Genomic DNA, 21,395 nt, shown 5'->3' with positions numbered 1-21,395 from the left:
TCATGAAAACTACAAATGTAAGTTTCATATGTTAGAAGTGCATAACTATCAATGTAATCAAACTTATAAGCCTATACTATAAAATCTGAATGGTTTTCAATGTCATCTCACAAACTATGCTGTTGTGCTTTTTCACAGAACACTCCTATGACACCTTCACCAGCTGTACAAGTGCAGAGCCAGCCTAACAGTTCTCAGCCTTCTCCATTCAGTGCATCTAGTCAACATGGGGATCCAGTGAGAAAACCTGGACACAACTTCATGTGTCTGTGGCAGTCTTGTAAAAAGTAAATGACAATTTTATTTGATATACATAAATGCTCTTTGTTCTGGAATGCTTTTGTATATAAATTTCTGTCATCTATAGTTCCATGAAAATTTTCTTTTGAAACCACTAACTTACAGCAAAAATATCATGTTGAGTAATGTTTACATAGATCCAGTGGCACCTAAGCTAAGAAATTTATATAAATGGTGGAAACAGCTTCATTGCCTAATGGTAGGTTATTAGGGAATGCATTTCAGTATTAGTTTTGTTTGTTTGTTTTTTGCTGAGGAAGATTCACCCTGAGCTAACGTGTGTCAGTCTTCCTCTATTTTGTATGTGGGTCGCCGCCGCAGCATGGCTGCCGACGCATGGTGTATGTCCAATGAGTGGTGTATGTCCGCGCCCAGAAACCAAACCCAGGCCGCCAAAGTGGAGCACACCGAACTTAATCAATAGGCCACAGGGCTGGCCCCTCAGGATTAGTTTTTAACAAAACAAAATCAGCTAACAATTTGATTTTGTATTTGGCTATGAAAAGAGAGAGATTTTTTTTTAAAGTGATGTTAGTGGCGACTGTAGAATTTCTATATAGTAGAAACTTAAAGGTAATAATCTGTTAGGAAAAATGACTTGTCTTAAATTTGAGTTTGGGGGCCGGCCCCGTGGCTTGGTGGTTAAGTGAGCGCGCTCCACTGCTGGCGACCCGGGTTCGGATCCCGGGCTCGCACCGACGCGCTGCTTCTCTGGCCATGCTGAGGCCGCGTCCCACATACAGCAACTAGAAGGATGTGCAACTATGACACACAACTATCTACTGGGGCTTTGGGGGGAAAAAAATAAATAAATAAAAAATCTTTAAAGAAAAAAAACAAAAAAAAAATAAAAAAAAAAAATAAATTTGAGTTTGGGATGGACACCACATGAAAATTATATATATATAATTATATATAAATCTCCCAATTTAATAACTAAGATGAACACAGAATAGAACTGAACTTAAACAAGGCTTTCTTAAACTTGAAGGAACACTTGAGAATAATATTGGTTAAAATAAAATCTTAGTTCCTTTAATAGTACTCAACCAAGACCCTTTGCCTTGTCACTTTTTTTTTTGATGAGGAGATCAGCCCTGTGCTAATATCCGCCAATCCTCCTCTTTTTTTGCTGAGGAAGACTGGCCCTGGGCTAACATCCGTGCCCATCTTCCTCCACTTTATATGGGACGCCGCCACAGCATAGCTTGCCAGGCAGTGTGTCAGTGCGCGCCCAGGATCCAAACCCGTGAACCCTGGGCCACCGCAGTGGAGTGCGCGCACTTAACCGCTTGCGCCACCTGGCCGGCCCCTGCCTTGTCACTTTTTAGAGCTGTAGGACTAAGGCACTTGTCTTAATAGACATAATAGCCTTCATTTTTAGATATCAAAGATTTCATTTCATTTTTCCTAACTGATAGCAGAAATTACCACATCCTTTTAAAAATTATATTTGCTATTCATAATTTTATGATATATATAGACATTGTATTTCACTGTAAACTTCATACACAGATTTGTTGAAGGATTGTAGGTCTCAATGTAGCCTAGGGATTATTAATAGTATGTGAAATTTCTTTGGACAGTATTTATCAAACTTTAAATCTCAAACCAGTAGGGGGGCTGTGAAATCATTTTGGCAGGTCTCTACCAGTAGTTTTTGCTTGTTTTTCTTTTCAATGAAAACATGAATAAAATATATCAGATTCCATCATGTTAGTAAGGGTAAGTATTGTTTCCGGTTATATATGTATATATGTATGTACTAGATCATAGTGTAAAGTCTGTTTGTCACAAGTTGTTTAAAAATCAGTGCTTTCGTTTGTCTCTGTTTATTTCTTTCATTCATTTAATTTGACTCTCTTTTTTTTTTGGTTTATGTCTTAAGTTAATTTGAAATTTTCTTCACTGATGTCAAGTCTATTCTTTATTTTTTTTTTATTTTTAATTTTTTTTTTAAATTTTTTGTTTATTGCAGTAACATTGGTTTATAACATTATATAAATTTCAGGTATACATCATTATACTTCTATTTCTGCATAGATTATGTCATGTTCACCACCCAAATACTAATTATAACACATGACCACACACATGTGCCGAATTATCCCTTTCGCCCTCCTCCCTTCCCCCTTCCCCTCTGGTAACCACCAATCCAATCTCTGTCTCTATGTGTTTATTGTTGTTATTATCTACTACTTAATGAAGGAAATCATACAGTATTTGACTTTCTCCCTCTGACTTATTTCACTTTGCATAATACCCTCAGTGTCCATCCATGTTGTCACAAATGGCTGGATTTCATCGTTTCTTATGGCTGAGTAGTATTCCATTGTGTATATATACCACATCTTCTTTATCCATTCGTCCCTTGATGGGCACTTGGGTTGCTTCCAAGTCTTGGCTATTGTGAATAATGCTGCAATGAACACAGGGGTGCATGTATCTTTACGCACTGGAGTTTTCAAGTTCTTTGGATAAATACCCAGCAGTAGAATAGCTGGATCATAAGGTAGTTCTATCCTTGATTTTTTGGGGAATCTCCATACTGTTTTCCATAGTGGCTGCACCAGTTTGCACTCCCACCAGCAGTGTATGAGAGTTCCCTTCTCTCCACATCCTCTCCAACACATGTTGTTTCCTGTCTTGTTAATTATAGCCATTTCTTTCTTCTTTTTTTTAGATTTTGTTTTTGTTTTTCCATGGTAAATAGTAGCTGATGGAATAGGTAGTCAGCTAATGTTTGTTGACTAAAAAGTTTGAGAATAGCTCCTTTTGATGAAGTGTTTAGATATTTCAAGAAGAAAAATTTGGAAGAGTTAATGAAGCTAAATGTACTGCAGAGTTTCCCATCTTGCTAGCAGGATCAGTGTTATAAAATTTGATGATATACCCTTTCTTTGTAAGTCTTTTCTGAATAAGACAGACTCAACAAGGCTTCTTAGAGCCATTTTTAAAAGCTATTTTTAGATACTGCATTGGTAATAAGTTCAGTATGATTCTATAAATATTTATTGAGCATCCTTTAGGAGGGTGCATATGCTAGGAGCTAGAAATACGAAGATCACTCTCAGCCCTTAGGGAAGCAGATCCAAAAAACAAACAAATTACAGTATAAATAAGTGCTGTAAAAAGATAATTTCATAGTGTTATTGGCAGCATAGTGGACAGTTAATGTAATGCTGGATTGGTTAGAAAAGTTTTACTGCAGACATTACTTTTGGGTTGGATCTTGAAGAATGAGTAGGAGTTTGTCATGCAAAAATAATTCCAGTCAGAATAGCAAGTGCAGGGAATTATAGAGGGAGCTAGTGTGCCCAGGGAAGGGGGAAGGTTCCTTTCATGGAATTAAAAGTAACTTTGAGGGGCCAGCCCCGTGGCTTAGTGGTTAAGTGCGCGCCCTGCCCGGGTTCAGATCCCGGGCGCGCACCGAGGCACCACTTCTCTGGCCATGCTGAGGCCGCGTCCCACATACAGCAACTAAAAGGATGTGCAACTATGACATACAGCTATCCACTGGGGTTTTGGGGGACAAAAAGGAGGAGGATTGGCAATAGATGTTAGCTCAGAGCCGGTCTTCCTCAGCAAAAAGAGGAGGATTAGCATGGATGTTAGCTCAGGGCTGATCTTCCTCACACACACACACACACAAAAACGTAACTTTGAGTATACATTTAACCTGTTTTTAGTTCTATGGTATGACCCTACTTTATATGATCTTTTCATATTTGTAATTCTTCTTTTCTGTATATAATATAGATTCTTTTCATTGAACCAGTCATTCTTAGATCACCACATATCAGTAATTGCCCTTTTAATCTACAGGGATGTATCTCTAAAAAATGGGGACCCCACTCTTTAAACATAATCTACACCCTGCAGAAAAATAACATTAGTCCCTTCATTATGAGTTCTTCTAATATGCAGTTATTGTTTACATTTCTCTACTTGTCTTTTATTTAGAGTTTGAATTGGAATCCAAGATTCAAGCTTTGCCTCTGGTTGAGAAGTCTTTTAAGTCTCTTAGTCTGTAGATTACCCTTCCATCTCTCTCAATTTTTTTCCTTGCAATTTTTTGTTGATAAAATCAGGTCATTTGTCCTGTAGATCCTCACAATCTGGATTTTGCTGGTGTTGTTTAGCCATGTTACTAGGACCCAGTATTTTCTGTAAGTTGGTAGTTAGGACCAGATGTTTGATGAGAATCTGATTTGGTTTTTATGAAGACCATTTTAGAAGTGGCATTGTATACTTCTGTCAGGAGATACGTAATATCTTGTTGCCTCCCTTTTTGTGGTATAAACAGCCATTGAGAATCCTTGCCTATATCCATTATTTCATTAAGGGTTGTAAAATGTAAAAGTTCCTCTTTTATCAACTCTCTGATTTCTCTGAGGAATAGTTAGTTTCTAGAGAAAAGGCTACATAGATTATTTCTATTATTTACCAATTTTCAAAATAGTAAATTGTTTATTAACACGCCACAAAGGTGACCATTAGGTTTGGTTTTTTGTTTGTTTTTGATTTTAGTATCATTATAAATGAACTTATGAATTTAAACATATTTTAGGTATTTCAATCTATTGCAGTTAATTTATCCTTCTTGATGTTCAAATTGTCCCATCTTTGGCCAGTGAAGGCCTGTTCAAGTCCATTGATTGTGATCTTAATATAAGTCTTTGGTAGCTTCCTTGCTCTCTGTTACGATAAAATGTTCCAGGCTTATCTTGTACATTTCCTGTCCCATACCAGGAATCAACTATTTGTCCAAGGACGTCTGGTGTCTTTTGATGAGAAATGGTCTTTAGTTTAGGTGCCAGGGGGTACCCATTGCCTTTAAGTTGGTTATCGTTTCTAGGACTTTTCAGTGGACAGACTAGATAAAATGATTTTTATCTCATGTTTTGAAAGACCTTCTCAACTCCTGGATCGTGAAATACCCATTTTGTTGCCTTCCACCACTTTAATATTTTAACTTTTTGATCTATCTGTAATTTAGTTTCATGTGTAAAGTAAAGTATGAATCTAGCTTTATTGTTTTCCAAATGGCTAACATATTGGCAAGTTCATTTCCCTTAGGCATTTGAATTGCCACCCTTTAAAATATACCCAATTCCTGTATGCTTTTTCCGTTTTTGAATTACTTGTTATTCCACTGGTCTCTGTCCTTATCATACTGTCATTTTAAATTTTAATGTTGGATATAGTAAGTTCCTCCTCCTAATTTTTCTTTTCAGAGTGTTTCTCATTATTTTTTCAATGACTTACCTTGTACCAGGCACTGTGTTAGGTTTTGAAATCAGAGTGATTTATAAATCAGACTTGGAACCTGCACAGATATTTATCCTTTCAAATGAAATTTAGAATGTGTTTTTGTTTTGTTTTGTTTTTTGCTGAAGAAGATTCACTCTGAGCTAACATCTGTGCCGATCTCCTTTTATTTTGTATGTGAGTCGCCGCCACAATGTGGCCACCGACGAGTGGTGTAGGTCTGTGCCTGGGAACCGTACCTGGGCTGCCGAAGCAGACATGCCAAACTTAACTACTAGGCCATGGGGCTGGCCCATGGATCTCTTTTTAGAGATCCCAAAAAAAGCTTGTTGGGATTTTCATTGTAATTGCTTTTAATGAATAGGTATTTTTGTTTGTTTTCTGGTAGTGAACCTTTTTCCAATATTAATTCTTCTCTTACAAGAAAAAGGTATCAGCCCATGGTATTATAGTCTTTTTTTCCCCAGTAGAACTTGAATATTTTCTTCACCTAAGTTCTGCAACTTTATTAAGTTTATATAGCCAGTTGTAGTTCTTATTTTTTGTTGCTATCATAAATGATCTTAACTTATATTTTTCAACTTGTGGTTTTTTTCTATATTTATACCTCTTATTTTGTCCTCTCATCCAATTATAATATCTAATGTTTCCAGAATTGTTATATAATAGTAGTGACGATATTCATCCTTATATTTTCAAACAAAATTAATAGACTATTTCTTAGAGCAGTTTTAGGTTTATAGAAAATTGAGCAGATAGTGCAGAGTTCCCATATACTCCATCTTCCCTGAGGTTTCCCCTAATATTAACATCTTGTGTTAGTGTGGTACATATGTTATGATTGATGAGTGATATTTATACATTATTACTAACTAAAGTCCATGGTTTCCATTAGGATTCACTCTTTGTGTTATGCAGTTCTGTGGATTTTGACAATGTATAATGTCATTTATCCGTCATTACAGCATCATACAGAATAGTTTCACCACCCTGAAAATCCCCTATGTTTCACCTATTCATCTCTCCTCACTGCCTCCCCTCTCAGCCCTGGCAACTACTAAGTTTTTACTGTTTCTATAGTTTTGCCTTTTCCAGAATGTTGTATAGTTGGAATCATATAATATGTAGCCTTTTCAGACTGGCTTCTTTTACTAAACAGTATATATTTAAGTTTCCTCCATGTCTTTTGTGGCTTGATAGCTCATTTCTTTTTATTGCTAAATAATATTCCATTGTATGGATGTACTAGTTTGTTTATCCATTCAACTATTGAAGGATATTTTGGTTGCTTCTGGTTTTGGGCAATTATAAGTAAAGCTGCAATAAACATTTGTGTGCAGGTTTTTGTATGGACATAATTTTTCAATCATTTGGGCAAATAGCTAGGATTACAATTGTTTGATCACATGGTAAGACTATGTTTAGCACTGTAAAAAATTGCCAAACTGTTTTTCAAAGGGGCTGTACCATTTTGCATTCCCACCAACAATGAATGAAAGTTCCTATTGCTGCACATCCTCATCAGCATTTGATATTGTCAGTTTTTTAGATTTTAGCCATTCTAATAGATGTGCATCTCTATCTCTTTTGTCTTAATTTGTATTTCCCTAATGACGAAAGAAGTTGAGCATCTTTCCATATGCTTATTTATAATCTGTATATCATCTTTGGTAGGGTGTCTAATAAGATTTTACCCATTTTTGTGGTTGGTTGGTTGCTGAGTTGTTAGTAATCCATTCATGAGATTTTTCAAATGCTTTTTCTGCATCTATTGATATGATTATATGATTTTTCTTTAGTCTGTTGGTGTGATGGATAACATCAATGAATTTTTGAATGTTGAACCAGTCTTGCATACTTGGAATAAATAAATAATTTTTTTTCAGCTTAGCTTAAGATATTTATTCAGTGCTATCACTGTTGGCCTCAGTGGCTCAGCAAAGGGGCAGAGCAGGGTAAGGACATACAGTGACACGGTGCAGCCTTCATTTTTCGTTGGTATATAGCTCTTTTTATACATTGCTTTGATTTGCTGATATTTTTCTTGAGGATTTTTATGTCTGTGCTTATGAGATACTTGTCTGTAGTTTTTCTGTCTTTGTCTAGTTTTGATATTGGGGTAATGCTGACCTCATAGAATGAGTTAGAAAGTGTTTGCTCTGCTTCTATATTCTGGTAGAGATTAAAGAGAATTGGTAGCATTTCTTCCTTGAAATGTTTGATAGAATTCACCAGTGAAACCATCTTGACCTGGTGCTTTCTTTTTTGGAAGGTTACTAATCATTTATTCAGTTTCTTTAATGGTTATAGGCTTATTCAGATTATCTGTTGCTCCTGTGTGAGTTTTGGCAGATTGTGCTTTTAGAGAATTGGTCCATTTCTTATAAGTTACCAAATTTGTGGCATAGAGTTAACTATTCATAATGTTCCTTTATTATCCTTTTAATGTCCATGGGCTCCATAGCAATGGCCCCTCTTTCATTTCTGCTATTAGTAATTTGTATCTTGTCTGACTTTTTCTTGATTAAGCTGGCTAGAGATTTATCTATTTTATTGATCTTTTCAAAGAACCAGCTTTTGGTTTTATTTATTTTCTCTATTGATTCCCTGTTTTCATTTAATTGATTTCTGCTCTAATTTATTATTTCTTTTCTTCTGCTTGCTTTGAGTGTATATTGCTCTTTTTTCTCTAGTTTCCTAAAGTGGAGGCTTAGATTGTTGATTTTAGATCTTCTTTTCTAATACATACATATAATGCTATAATTTTCCCTCTACATACTGCTTTAGCTATATCCTATGAATTTTGATAAGTTGTATCTTCATTTTCACTTAGTTCAAAATATTTTAGAAGTGTGAGGTTTAATCTCTAAATATTTTGGGGTATTCCAGCTATCTTTTTGTTAGTGATTTCTAGTTTAATTCTATTGTGATCTGAGAGCATATTTTATATGATTTCTGTTCTTTTAAATTTGTTAAGTTGTGTTTTATGTCCCAGAATGTGGTCTGGTGAATGTTCCATGTGAGTGTGAGAAGAATGTATTTTCTGCTGTGGTTAGATGAAGTATTATATAAATGTCAGTTAGATCCAGTTGTTTGATGGTGCTATTCAGTTCAACTGTATCCTTACTGATTTTCTGCCTGTTGGATCTGTCAGTTACCGATAGAAGTGTGCTGAAGTCTTCAAGTATAATAGTGGATTTGTCTATTTCTCCTTGCAGTTCTCAGATTTTGCCTCATATTTTGATGCTTTGTGTTAGGAGTGTATACCTTAAGAATTGTATGTCTTTGTGAAGACTTGACTTTCCTTATCATTATGTAATGTCCTTCTTTACCCCTCATAATATTCTTGCTCTGAAGTCTCCTTTGTCTGAAATTAATATAGTTACTGCAGCTTTCTTTTTTTTTTTTTAGATTTTTATTTATTTATTTATTTATTTATTTTTCCCCCCAAAGCCCCAGTAGATAGTTGTGTGTCATAGCTGCACATCCTTCTAGTCGCTGTATGTGGGACGCGGCCTCAGCATGGCCCGAGAAGCAGCGCGTCGGTGCGAGCCCGGGATCCGAACCCGGGTCGCCAGCAGTGGAGCGCGCTCGCTTAACCACTAAGCCACGGGGCCGGCCCCACTGCAGCTTTCTTTTGATTAGTGTCGTATGGTATATCTTTCTCCATCTCTTTACTTTTAATCTATCTGTGTCTTTATATTTAACCACACATAGTTGGGTTTTGTTTCTTTTTATCCACTCTGCCAGTGTCTTTGTCTTTTAATTACTTTATTTAGACCATTCACATTTAAAGTGACTATAGAGGGCCGGCCCCATGGCTTAGCGGTTAAGTGTGTGTGCTCCGCTGCTGGCGGTCCGGGTTCGGATCCCGGGCGCACACCGACGCGCCGCTTCTACGGCCATGCTGAGGCCGCATCCCACATACAGCGACTGGAAGGATGTGCAGCTATGACATACAACTATCTACTGGGGCTTTGGGGGGAAAAATAAATAAATAAATAAAATAATAATAAAGTGACTATAGATATAGTTGTATTACTGTCTATCATATTTGTAAATATTTTCTATTTTTTATTTCACTTGTTCTTTGTCTTCCCATGTTTTTCTGCTTTTCGGTTTTAATTGAGTACTTTATATGATTTTATTTTCTCCTCTCAGCATATCAATTACACTTCTTTTAAAATTTTTTTATGGTCATCCTAGAGTTTGAAATATATATTTACAGCTAATCTAGTCCACTTTTAAACATCAATATACCACTTCATGAGTAGCGCAGGTACTTCGTGACAGAGTATTCTTTCTTCTTTCCTAGTGTTCTTTATGCCATTGCTGTCATTCATTTCACTTATCCAAAAGCTATACTCACCAAATACATTGTTGCTATTATTTTGAACAAACATATATCTATTACATCAGTTAAGAGTAAGAAAAATAAAATAATTTATTTTACCTCCATTTATTCCTTTTCTAACACCTTTCCTTTCTTTAATTAGATCTGAGTTTCTGACCTCTATCATTTTTCTTCTCTCTGAAGAACTTTTAACATTTCTTGTAAGGCAAGTCTACTGTGCAAATGCCCTCAGTTTTTGTTTGTCTGAGAAAATGTTTATTTCTCCTTCACTTTAAAAGATAATTTTGTGGACACAAAAGTCTAGGTTGGTCTGTCTTTTTCTTTCAACACTTTACATATTTCACTGTACTCTTCTTGCTTAGGAGTTTCTCAAGAATCATCCAGTGTAATCTTATCCTTGTTCTTCTAGCAGTAAAGTGTTTTTTTCCCTCTAGTTTCTTTCAAGACTTTTTATCTTTGGTTTTTAGCAGTTTGAAAATCTATATGCCTAGGTACATCAGTTCTCTGATGATTTTAAGAAGAGTTGTTGGGCCGGCCCTGTGGCTTAGCGGTTAAGTGCGTGCTCTCTGATGCTGGCGGCCCGGGTTCGGATCCCGGGCGCACACCGGCGCACCGCTTCTCCGGCCACGCTGAGGCTGCATCCCACATACGGCAACTAGAAGGCTGTGCAACTATGACATACAACTATCTATTGGGGCTTTGGGGGGAAAATAAATAAATAAATCTTTAAAAAAAAAAAAAAAAAAAGAAGAGTTGTTAATTCTCAGTGTCTTCAGCTTTTTTCTTGTTCTGAAGATGGGAGTGATAACTTCCAAGCTCTTTAGATGTCTGAGCAGAAACTGGAAGGTCCTCATCCTTATCTTTATTCTTTTTTGTATATTGTCAGCACAATGTTTATTTATAATTTGAAATATATAAATAATGTGATTATATTTTGTCTTTTATTTTTGTTTTAAGAAAGAGGACTTAAAAAATTCCCTGTGATAAAAAATACCTATGGGTCTAGCCTGGTGGTGTAGTGGTTAAGTTCACACCCTCTGCTTTGGTGGCCTGGGGATCGCAGGTTCAGATCCCAGGCGCAGACCTGCACACCACCCTTCAAGCCACACTATGGCGTCGTCCCCCTACAAAATAGGGGAAGATTGGCACAGATGTCAGCTCAGGGACAATCTTTCTCAAGCAAAAAAAGAGGAAGATTGGCAACAGATGTTAGCTCAGGGGCCAATCTTCCTCACTAAAGAAAATCCCTGTGAACTACTTTTTTAATTCCATGTAATTGGAGGAAAGGACTCAATTCCTCTGGGTAGCCAAGAATTTACATTCATTGTTTTTAGTACTGTGTGTCTTGGCCACAGTGTTCTCTGAATGAGCAAAGTCAGGATAAAAGGCAAGTTTAAGAGAGGCCAACTTACTTTTTTGTGTGTGTGTGTGAGGAAGATCGGCCCTGAGCTAACATCCATGCTAATCCTCCTCTTTTTGCTGAGGAAGACTGGCTCTGAGCTAACATCTATTGCCAGTCTTCCTCCTTTTTTTCCCCAGAGCACCAGGAGATAGTTGTATGTCACAGTTGCACATCCTTCTAGTTGCTGTATATGGGACGCAGCCTCAGCATGGCCAGAGAAGCAGTGCCTTGGTGCATGCCCGGGATCCGAACCTGGGCCGCCAGTAGCAGAGCGCACACACTTAACCGCTAAGCCACAGGGCTGGCCTGACTTACTTTTAACTATAGGACCTCTGCTTTTTGCTTTATGTGGGGGGATTTTCAGTCATAATTTAGTTTGAAAAGAGAGTTCTGCTCTAAAAGACATTTGAAAGGCACTTTTGTAGAATATATTGCTCCTCATAGATATCTAATTAATAGCTGCTGCAGAAAAGATGAAAATTATTTCTCTTTGGGAGGAACATAATCTATATTGTGTTTATATTTAGAATTTAATCATTAAAAGTCAAAGCAGGAATTTAAAGGGTCTCAAATTTATTCCAAACAGACATTTCCAGTGTGGAAGTTGTTCTGTCTAGTAACCAGGGACTTTTATTTGTACTAATAAAATTGATATTTCCTGACCACCCAGGAATCTACTCAAGTGATGTTGAGGTTCAGACCACTGGGTTCCTATTGAACCTTATTCAGTTGTGGTTCCTCCTACAGATTCTAACATAAGGTTTATTATGCCAACTATACAAACCTAAATAATATTTTTGTAGCAAGATGAGGTTTGAATAATGGGAAATAACAGAAAACAACAACAACAATCAACCTCACTATATGTTACAAATGAATAAAAACTTATAGGTAGGTAGAATATATATTCTCAATAAAGGTGCTTCTACTTCTTCCAGAAGTATCATCCAAAATTCACAGTAAATCTTTAATTTCTTCTAATAATTGATATTTCAGAAATCGTGTATGAGTTTAAATAAATTTAAAAAATTGAAATATTTACAAAAAACTGGTGGCAGTTTTATATATTTTATTTTAGTGTGAGAAAGTATCTAAAGACTAGTTGAGTATGATATATAAAATTGCCATCTTGATGATTTGAAAATATTTGGTAAGTAAGATATCCGTAGTGGAAATTTATAATGCATCAATTTCTGGTTAATTCTAGTTAAGTTGACAGTTTAAGTTGAAATTAATCAGTAGTGAGATTGATCAGCAGCTTGAATTACATAGCAGTAAAAAAATAAAATTGAAACTCCTTTTATAGCATCTTTTATCCGAATTTTGTGGTCATAACACCAGAAGATATCTTCAGAGGGTTGATGCTTTGCCCTCTGAAAGTTTTATCACATTAACACAATGTCTGGCACATAAAAGTCTTTTGGTTAATATTTGTTGAGTGAGTTGAATGAAGATTAACTAGCTTGATTCTGTAGTAAATAGTTCTTTGCTCACCTAGCTGGTTGGCATCTTGCCTTTTCAACTGTCAAGGTAATAGTCCATCATCTTGCTGTTTTTACGTTTATAAAAGATTTTATGTAGGGGCCGGCCCTGTGGCGTAGTGGTTAAGCACGCACACTCCGCTGCTGGCGGCCCGGGTTCGGATCCCAGTCGCACACCTACGCACCGCTTGTCAAGCCATGCTGTGGCGGCGTCCCATATAAAGTGGAGGAAGATGGGCACGGATGTTAGCCTAGGGCCAGTCTTCCTCAGCCAAAAAAAAAAAAAAAAAAAAAGAGGAGGATTGGCATGGATGTTAGCTCAGGGCTGATCTTCTTCACCAAAAAAAAATAATAATAATAAAATAAATAAATAAAAGATTTTATGTAAAAGCTCGAATCACTGGGTATTTTGCTAATATTATTATACTTAAAATTTGAACTAATAAGCCTTTATAAATGTGAGATTAATTTCATATAATAATATTTTTGGTAGCACTAGTTTGAGAAGTATGTAAGTTGAGGCTTAACTATTGATCTGGCATTAATGAAAAAAAATATTATTAGGAAAAGCCCTAATTTCTTCCACGTTTGATGGCAGAGTTTTTTTTACCTTACTTCATTCTTCCAAACACTGGATACCAAAGAATATTTAAAGATGGTACCTAAAACCAAAAAGTTGTATACCATGAGATAAATTTGCCAAATTGTGTTGAAATCCTTTTTGGTGTTATTTAAAATATTTGGGAAGGGTCGGCCCCGTGGCTTAGCCGTTAAGTGCGCGCACTCCGCTGCTGGCGGCCCGGGTTCGGATCCTGGGCGCGCACTGACGCACCGCTTCTCCGGCCATGCTGGGGCCGCGTCCCACATGCAGCAGCTGGAAGGATGTGCAGCTGTGACATACAACTATCTGCTGGGGCTTTGGGGGAAAAGATAAATAAAATTAAAATAATAAAAAAAATAAATAAATAAAATAAAATATTTGGGAAAAGAATTTCCTAGGGTGAGAATCTAGGCTGTAGTATACTAATAAACTTTATTTATTCCATGGAAACTATGCACAGAATAAGGAGAATTATGTACCAATGCTAATCTCTTAAACCCAGTATGCTTTCAGAATTTGCCAGCTTCTAAAAAAAAAGGAAAAAATTATAGCATCATAGAGACTGTGTATAAACGTGTACCTCAGTTTTTACTTGGTAATAAGTTTATGCATATTATCCAAGTAAACAATCATGTATTATAGTATAGTAGGAAAAAATCAGGTCTTTTGTGTTAGACATATCTGGTTTCAAATCCCAGCTCTTGCCATGTAGTTCTGTGGCTCTGGAAAGTTACAGAAAGCTTGTTTCCTCAGCAGTAATGCGGGGATAATTTTGCCTTTTTCAAAGAGCCATCATAGAAATCAAATAAGATGATGTTTGTGAATATGCCAGATACATAGTAAGTACGGAGCAAACAGAAGTTCAGGTAGGGGAGGTGCTTTATGCCGTGAGCAGCCTTGTCAAGAACAGTGTGAGGTGATACACTGCCGTATCTTTCAAGGAGTCTGAGTGAGTATCCAAAGTTTCCAATTCATTTGTATGCTTTATCTATCTCATTAAAAACACACAAATACACACATCACCACTCATTTTGATCTTCAAGCTTATGTTTAGTTTATTATTTTAACGTTATTGTAAAGCCTACATTGTGCAAATCCACATTCATACTACTTTGCAAATGTGAACTGTTATTTCAGGCCCATATTCAAATTTTAGAGGAGAGTACACATTTTAAAAGCATATTTAAACTAGGTCCCTTAGAGTACATTTTCTATTCTGCTGTGTGAAATATGTGACTGCTTCACAGACCAGTAGGTTAGTAGGAGTTGGTGCTGGAGGATCAAAGAGGAAATACAGAAGTCGTTTCCTCTATTAATTATAATTAATAATACTAATATTAATATTGTCAATATTATTAGTTATTAGAAGGAAAGGAGGTTGAGCCAAAGATAGTTAGTTTTGGCTGTCCTCAATCAGAACACCCTTCTTATGTTTTTAGATATTTCACATAGCTTGAGTCTTACTAGGAGACAAGATAGCTCTCTCTCTATAAAAGCCACAACAAAAATGGCCCAATACTTGCTTCCTCCCCCGTTGCCTTTGGCAGCTAAGCCAATCAATCAGTTAGACCTACCTGTGAGTTTGAATCTGGACTGACTGTGGCAAAGAAGCTGAGAGCAGAGAATTCATTCCTGTAGCAACAGTAACATTTAGTTTCCCAGAACACCAGTACTGATTTTGGGCTGACCAGCTTGCATTTGTAATTTTTAGTCCTGTATTAAGGCAATAAATTAATTTCTTTTTAATAGTAAAGTTAATTGTCTTTTCTTCCATTTTGAACTTTTACAGCTGGATATAATAAAATTGAGTTAGTCTCCCAGCAAGATTGTTGATTTGGGCTTTTTCCCTGCAAATTTTAGCAACTTGTTACTAAATCTCATTTAAATATAAAATAATGCATACCCTTGATATTTCTTTTACCATAGAATATTATCTGTGTAAAACAATTAGATGTCAAGAGTTGAGGCAAAAGTTAATTGTTCTACAGCTAATAATATGGCTTTTTTTAAACTAAAATATGTTTGCCGTGTAGATTTTTTGATATATAGTGTTATTATTTATGTGCATTTATTAACATTTAAATGCACAGCTTTTAAACTAAAATGTTCCTGCAAAAGATATATATATCCCATGTGTTTTAAGTCAAATTAAATTTTTTTGCAACAGGAGGCCTATTAAAAGGGATGAGAAATACTTTTTGGTCATTAAAGAGAAATAGCCTGCCAAGAACTTGAGCAACTAAGAAAACTTTAGATGAAACTATCTGAACTAAAGTGCTATTTTCAGCCTGGTTATTTATGTTTTAAAAACAAAGGAAACAATCTTAGCTTTATAGCCATCGATGTTTGGTTTTAAATTGTTCTTTTGAATATGCTGAATTATTATAGTATCATAATATGTACTGTGTGTTATTAATATATATGACCTCCTGTATAGATTGCAGGCTTTTAAAAAAGAAAATCTTAAGGTAGTAGAAAAAGTATGCTTTATTTACTTTACTTGTTTATGTGTATATGATGCCTAAGAAATTGTTTGATGGTAGGAAAAGTGATAGTAATAATTATAGTATAAATTACACCAATAAAGTAATGGTTGTTGGCTTTATTTTAGTTCAGGTAGAAAGTGTTTTAACCTTAAGTGGCTGCCTAGGGTAGCTGGAAGCAGGAAAATTGCACCTGGTAGCCTTATGTGAGTAATTTGTTTGGTTGAATCAAACAGCTTTTCATCTGGATAAAAGAAAAAAGAGTTTGGCTGAAGGGGATTTGAATGAAAGAATGAAAGCTAATCCTGGGCTTTAGCTGCAATTATTTAAGGAATGAGTGGGGGACTAGCCATTGTAAATTATAGTGATGATGTAATTGAAAATAATGTGTATCTTCGAAAGATGGCCAATGACTGAGAAAAAAGTGTCAGATATAGTTACTGCAATAAATGTATTAAACATTAAATTTTTCATTGCTTTCCCAGATATTATAAATCTAGTTCCTATCTTTTGAGAAAGTAACAGGATCAAAGAAAAAGTGTTGTCTGTTGTTTTTAGTTGGAGTAGCATATATATTGTTACACTTAAGTATACTATTCACTAGAAAGGAAAAGATAGAAGATGCAAAAGAGGGGATAGTTTATGAAGGATCACAGTAGAATTCAGTATGTAAGTGGAGTTAACCCTGGAAATAGTGGCTACTATGGCTAAGGTCCAAGGGAAGGAGAGGATGAGTAATGACAGAAGATTTAATTCAGAGAGAAAGGAAGTTAAGGAAGCTCAGAAAGAGTAAACTTAAGTTCTTTCAGTAATAAGCCTTTTTTTTTTTCAGAGACATGAAAGTAAGACATTGTTCCTAAATTCGCAAACTTACACTAATACAGAGGAAAATAAGCTCTAAAATAATAAGATGGAAGTTCAGTGTTTAACAAAAGGTGAAAAAAGTTCGGAGCAGTTTCTGTGGGGAGTGTTTTCAGAAGCAGAAATTAATAAGTTGTGAGTGATGGTGAAAGTCACTTGATAATAGGGAGCATTAACTTGGAGATGAACTAAAACTTCATTGAGCAAGGGCTGGCAGTTTTAGAACAGTTGTGGAAATGGTCTCAGGGCAGATGATTAGTAAGATGGGCAGGGTGAAAAGACAAGAGGTTACTAGTACCACTGCTACGACTGCTACTACTGCCAGTAAGGATCGTGATGATAATAGCTCTCATTTATCCTTGGCCTACTCTTTGCCAAATAATTTTACACGTGTCATCAAATTTAAGCCTCACAGCCACCTTGAAAGCTAGATTACCAGTAAGTAAAATAAGTTTCAGAGAAGTGGTATTTGCCTAGTGCTTCCACCTGTGATTGTGCACATCAGGGAGGACACCATCCACATTGTACATGTCAGAAATTATATATTTATTACAACAGTTTTTCAGCAGATAGCAGTAAAGTATCTTAAGGCAGAGCATTCTTTTAATTTGTACAAAGGCACCATATAGCCATACTGTGGCAGCAATACGTAAAATGTTATCAGTAACAGTCCCTGTTTTGTTTAAAAACGTGCACAGAGAGAGAAGGCTTAAAGGAAATATACCAAATGTTAGTAGTGTGGGTAATTGAATCACAGGGAATTTTTATTTTTATTTGGATATTCTTTTGAGTTTTCCTGATTTCTTTAAATGAACATGTTGTTTATTTGAGGGGTGGGGGATAGGTTATTGATGGAAAGGCAGTAGTAAGGAAAATTGTTTCAGACACACTAGTAAGCAGTAGTGGCATCCCGCCTCATCTCTCATTCTTTTCCCACCCCATCCCAGAAAAATCCATAATATTCTGAGAACTCAGTATCTGGTTTTCATTGAGATTACATTTAAATGTTTTAAATCCAAGTACACCATTTAGTGGATTTGGAAACCTTAACTTCTTTCCATCCTCAGAGGATCATTGCAACCAGCTTCATTCATTATATGAGAACTTCATCTTGTACCACAATCAATGAATGGTTTCTATGACTTGAGTAGTTAGATAAATAGAGAGGAAATAGACTTAGGATGAGGGGAAAGGTAGTAGATAAGGGGGAAATAATAGACTCTGTGTGGGGCAGGTAAAGTGATGAGCACTTAAAAATCCGTGTTGTCTTAAAACCATACACACACACACAATTGTGTATATTTAATATTTAAAATTGATTTAAAGAAGCACTAACTTTGTCCTTTTTTCTGATGACTGGTAATTCATCAATTTTGTCTATTGTAAATACACTTGATTTAATGTATTGCAAAATAGTTTAGAAATAGATATCATTTTGACATTTGTATTTTGGTGTGTGTGTGTGTGTGTGTGTCTGTGTGTGTTTGCAAACAGCTTTGCCTTTCAATTAATAATTAAATAATATTTAGGTTAAAATCTTAAAAACACAATAAGAAATGCCTCCTTGTGACAGTTATTAGTCTGTGTAACAGAGCTCCAGTCATATTTATTTCATATTAATGAAATACCATTGTGAGTGCTGAAAATTAAAAAGAAATTCCCAAACTAAAAATGTACTTACTGATTTTAGTTTCACAATAAACTTTTTTTTAAATTACATTCCCGTGACTTATTTATTTTATAACTGGAGATTTGTACCTTTTGACTACCTTCACCCATTTTACCTAGCCCCTTATCCCCTACCTCTGGCAACCATCAACCTGTTCTCTTTATCTATGAGTTCAGCTCTTTTTTTTTTTTTTTTAAGATTGCACATATAAGTGAAGTCATACGGTATTTGTCTTTGCCTGACTTGTGTCACTTAGGCTAATGTCCTCAAGGTCATTTCTGGGCTCTTTATTCTGTTCCACTGATCTATGTGTCTGGTTTTATGCCAATACCATACTGTTTTGGTTACTATAGCTTTGTAGTATAGTTTGAAATCAGGGAGCATGATGCCTCCAGCTTCTTCTTTCTCAAGATTCCTTTGGCTCCTTGGGGGCTTTTGTGCTTCCATACAAATTTTAGGATTCTGTTTCTCTGAAAAATGCCGCTGGAATTTTGATAGGGATTGCATTGAATCTGTAAATTGCTCTGGATAGTATGAACTTTTAACAATATTAGTTCTTCCAATCCGTGATAGTTTCACAATAAACTTCCGGTAGGTATTTATATAGATGAATATGAATTGTAAGAAATATGTAATCCGTAATGATTTTTGACACTGTCTTTTATAATTAAATATTCAGTTAATTCTTTTGATTAAAATTCATGTTAAAATATCAATCATTTTCTGAAGGAGTGTTAATTTGAAATATTGTATATATATTGCACATCAGAAATTGGTTCAAATATAGACGTTTATATGACATGCATAAAAATTCAAATCCTCAGAGAGCTCTGCCATAAACTTTAAAGATAGTGATTGTACAAATATTTGAGTTACTAATTAGTAATTGAAGTTTTTTAATGTGTTCTTTGCTGTCTAGATTCCAGTATTCTCTCTCGTTGCCATATATTCTAATTATTAAGGGAGAGTAGTATCTGACTTTCTTCAGATGTGTGTCCTTGGCCACTTACCCACTCAGACATTGGTATTGTTAGGCCCCAGGGTATGTGAGTGAGTAGGGTATGATGTTGGAGAAATGAGAGACGTGACTTCTTAAACACGGACAGACATACGAAATGTGAATTCAACTAAAAAGCCAGACTTACCAAAATTTGTTGCCTTTAGATTGTTAGATTGAATATGCTAGAATTTATTATATGTAATATGAAATCTAGTAAATGCTTGAGTAGCTTCTAAAAGTACAGTAGAGTATGGTATTTGTTTATAAGTTAATGTTATATTGTGTTTTAAAATGATATTTCATTTACTTTCAAGAATTTCTCAGCTGACCTTCACTGAAGGTCAGGAATTGAGAATGAAACATATTAAACTTAAAACAAATTATCAAAAGTGTTCAGTGCAGTTGAATGATTTGACTTGGAAATATAAGCAGAGAAATTTTCAAAATATTCTTTGAGGGCCGGCCCCGTGGCTTGGTGGTTAAGTGCGCACGCTCCGCTGGTGGCGGCCCGGGTTCGGATCCCGGGCGCGCACTGACGCACTGCTTCTCCGGCCGTGCTGGGGCCGGGTCCCACGTGCAGCAACTGGAAGGATGTGCAGCTATGACATACAACTATCTACTGGGGCTTTGGGGGAAAAAATAAATAAATAAAATTACAAAATATTCTTTGAAGTGAAATGAACTTGAGATTTGCTTGCACCATTTTGCTTAATATTTCTGTTTATTGATCTGGAATTTTTGTGTTAGGAGAGCAGGTTTTGTATTTTAAAAGATATATCCAAGTGTCAGAAAATTTGTACTACTTTTATTTTTTGTAGGTGGTTTCAGACACCCTCACAGGTTTTCTACCATGCAGCGACTGAACATGGAGGAAAAGATGTATATCCAGGGCAATGTCTTTGGGAAGGTTGTGAGCCTTTTCAGCGACAGAGGTTTTCTTTTATTACCCATTTACAGGTACATTTTCTTAATACTATTTGGTCAGTAGCTCCTCTGGTCGTGTTAAAGATCTTGACGCATATTCTTTTACTTCCTCTTTCTCAAAAAAGGATAAGCACTGTTCAAAGGATGCCCTGCTTGCAGGATTAAAACAAGATGAACCAGGACAAGCGGGAAGTCAAAAATCTACCAAGTAAGGAACATTACTTTACTTCCTTCTATACCTACACAAAGAAAAATCAGGACACTAGGCAAAACATGTTAACAATGAAAGGCAACTTAGCGTATTGGGAGACAGGAAACCTGGGTTCTGGTCCAGCTCTACCATTAGCTGGCTGTGTGATCCTATTCAAATTGCCTAAATTCTCTAGGCATCACTTTTCATATTGGCCGGACCACATGGTCTGTAAGTACCTTGTAGCTCTAACATTTTGATTCTACTTTGTAGAGAAGTCACTGGAAGTAATGATAGATGATGTATGAGAAATACTTTGTAAACTGGAAATGTATAAATGGTTCTTCTTTGAGAGAGTATTGGAACATGTATTTGATAATGGCAAAGAGATTTCTTCTTACAACTACTCCTCCGAGGGGAGGCCAAGGTAGCATGTGAGGGTCCTGTATAAGAGCATAAATGTCACATTTACCATATGGTTATTCATTTACCTATTATTTCATGAACACATACTTATAATGCATGTAATCAAGTTCTGAGTTGGTTGTAGATTCCTGTAAGATCCTATTAGATTTACAGAGTCTCCTGTTCTGTTTCTAACTGAGGACTTTAGTTGTAGATTCTGTGACCTACATAATATTTTTAACTCTCAAAATGTGAAAATAAATTAATTTGTCACCATTTATTGAGATACTGTTATGTACTGGGCATTGTGCCAGACATAGGGAATTTTAAGACTAAGATGTAGTCTATAACCTCACAGAGCTGAAATTCTAGAAGGAGAGCTAGAAGTGGGAATGCAGAAGCTGCTTACATGCTTTATTCATTCCATTACTATTTAGTGAGCATCTATTATGTG

General features: G+C 35.8%; 1 protein-coding gene across 2 annotated transcripts in view; it reads left to right on the top strand.

The window, feature by feature from the left end:
• ARID2 (AT-rich interaction domain 2) overlaps positions 1–21,395 on the top strand; it is a 159,359-nt gene that overhangs the window by 123,954 nt on the left and 14,010 nt on the right. For both annotated transcript variants that reach the window (XM_087442525.1, XM_004428922.2), the window contains 3 exons: positions 139–287; positions 20,241–20,379; positions 20,472–20,554. In XM_087442525.1, coding sequence (XP_087298651.1) covers positions 139–287; positions 20,241–20,379; positions 20,472–20,554 — 371 coding nt within the window. The remainder of the gene's footprint in view (positions 1–138; positions 288–20,240; positions 20,380–20,471; positions 20,555–21,395) is intronic.

The sequence above is a fragment of the Ceratotherium simum genome, chromosome 17 (assembly GCF_057802395.1).
Source record: "Ceratotherium simum simum isolate JZ-2026a chromosome 17, ASM5780239v1, whole genome shotgun sequence".
NCBI classification, from domain to species: Eukaryota; Metazoa; Chordata; class Mammalia; order Perissodactyla; family Rhinocerotidae; genus Ceratotherium; species Ceratotherium simum.
This window is presented reverse-complemented; position numbering and strand designations above follow the sequence as displayed.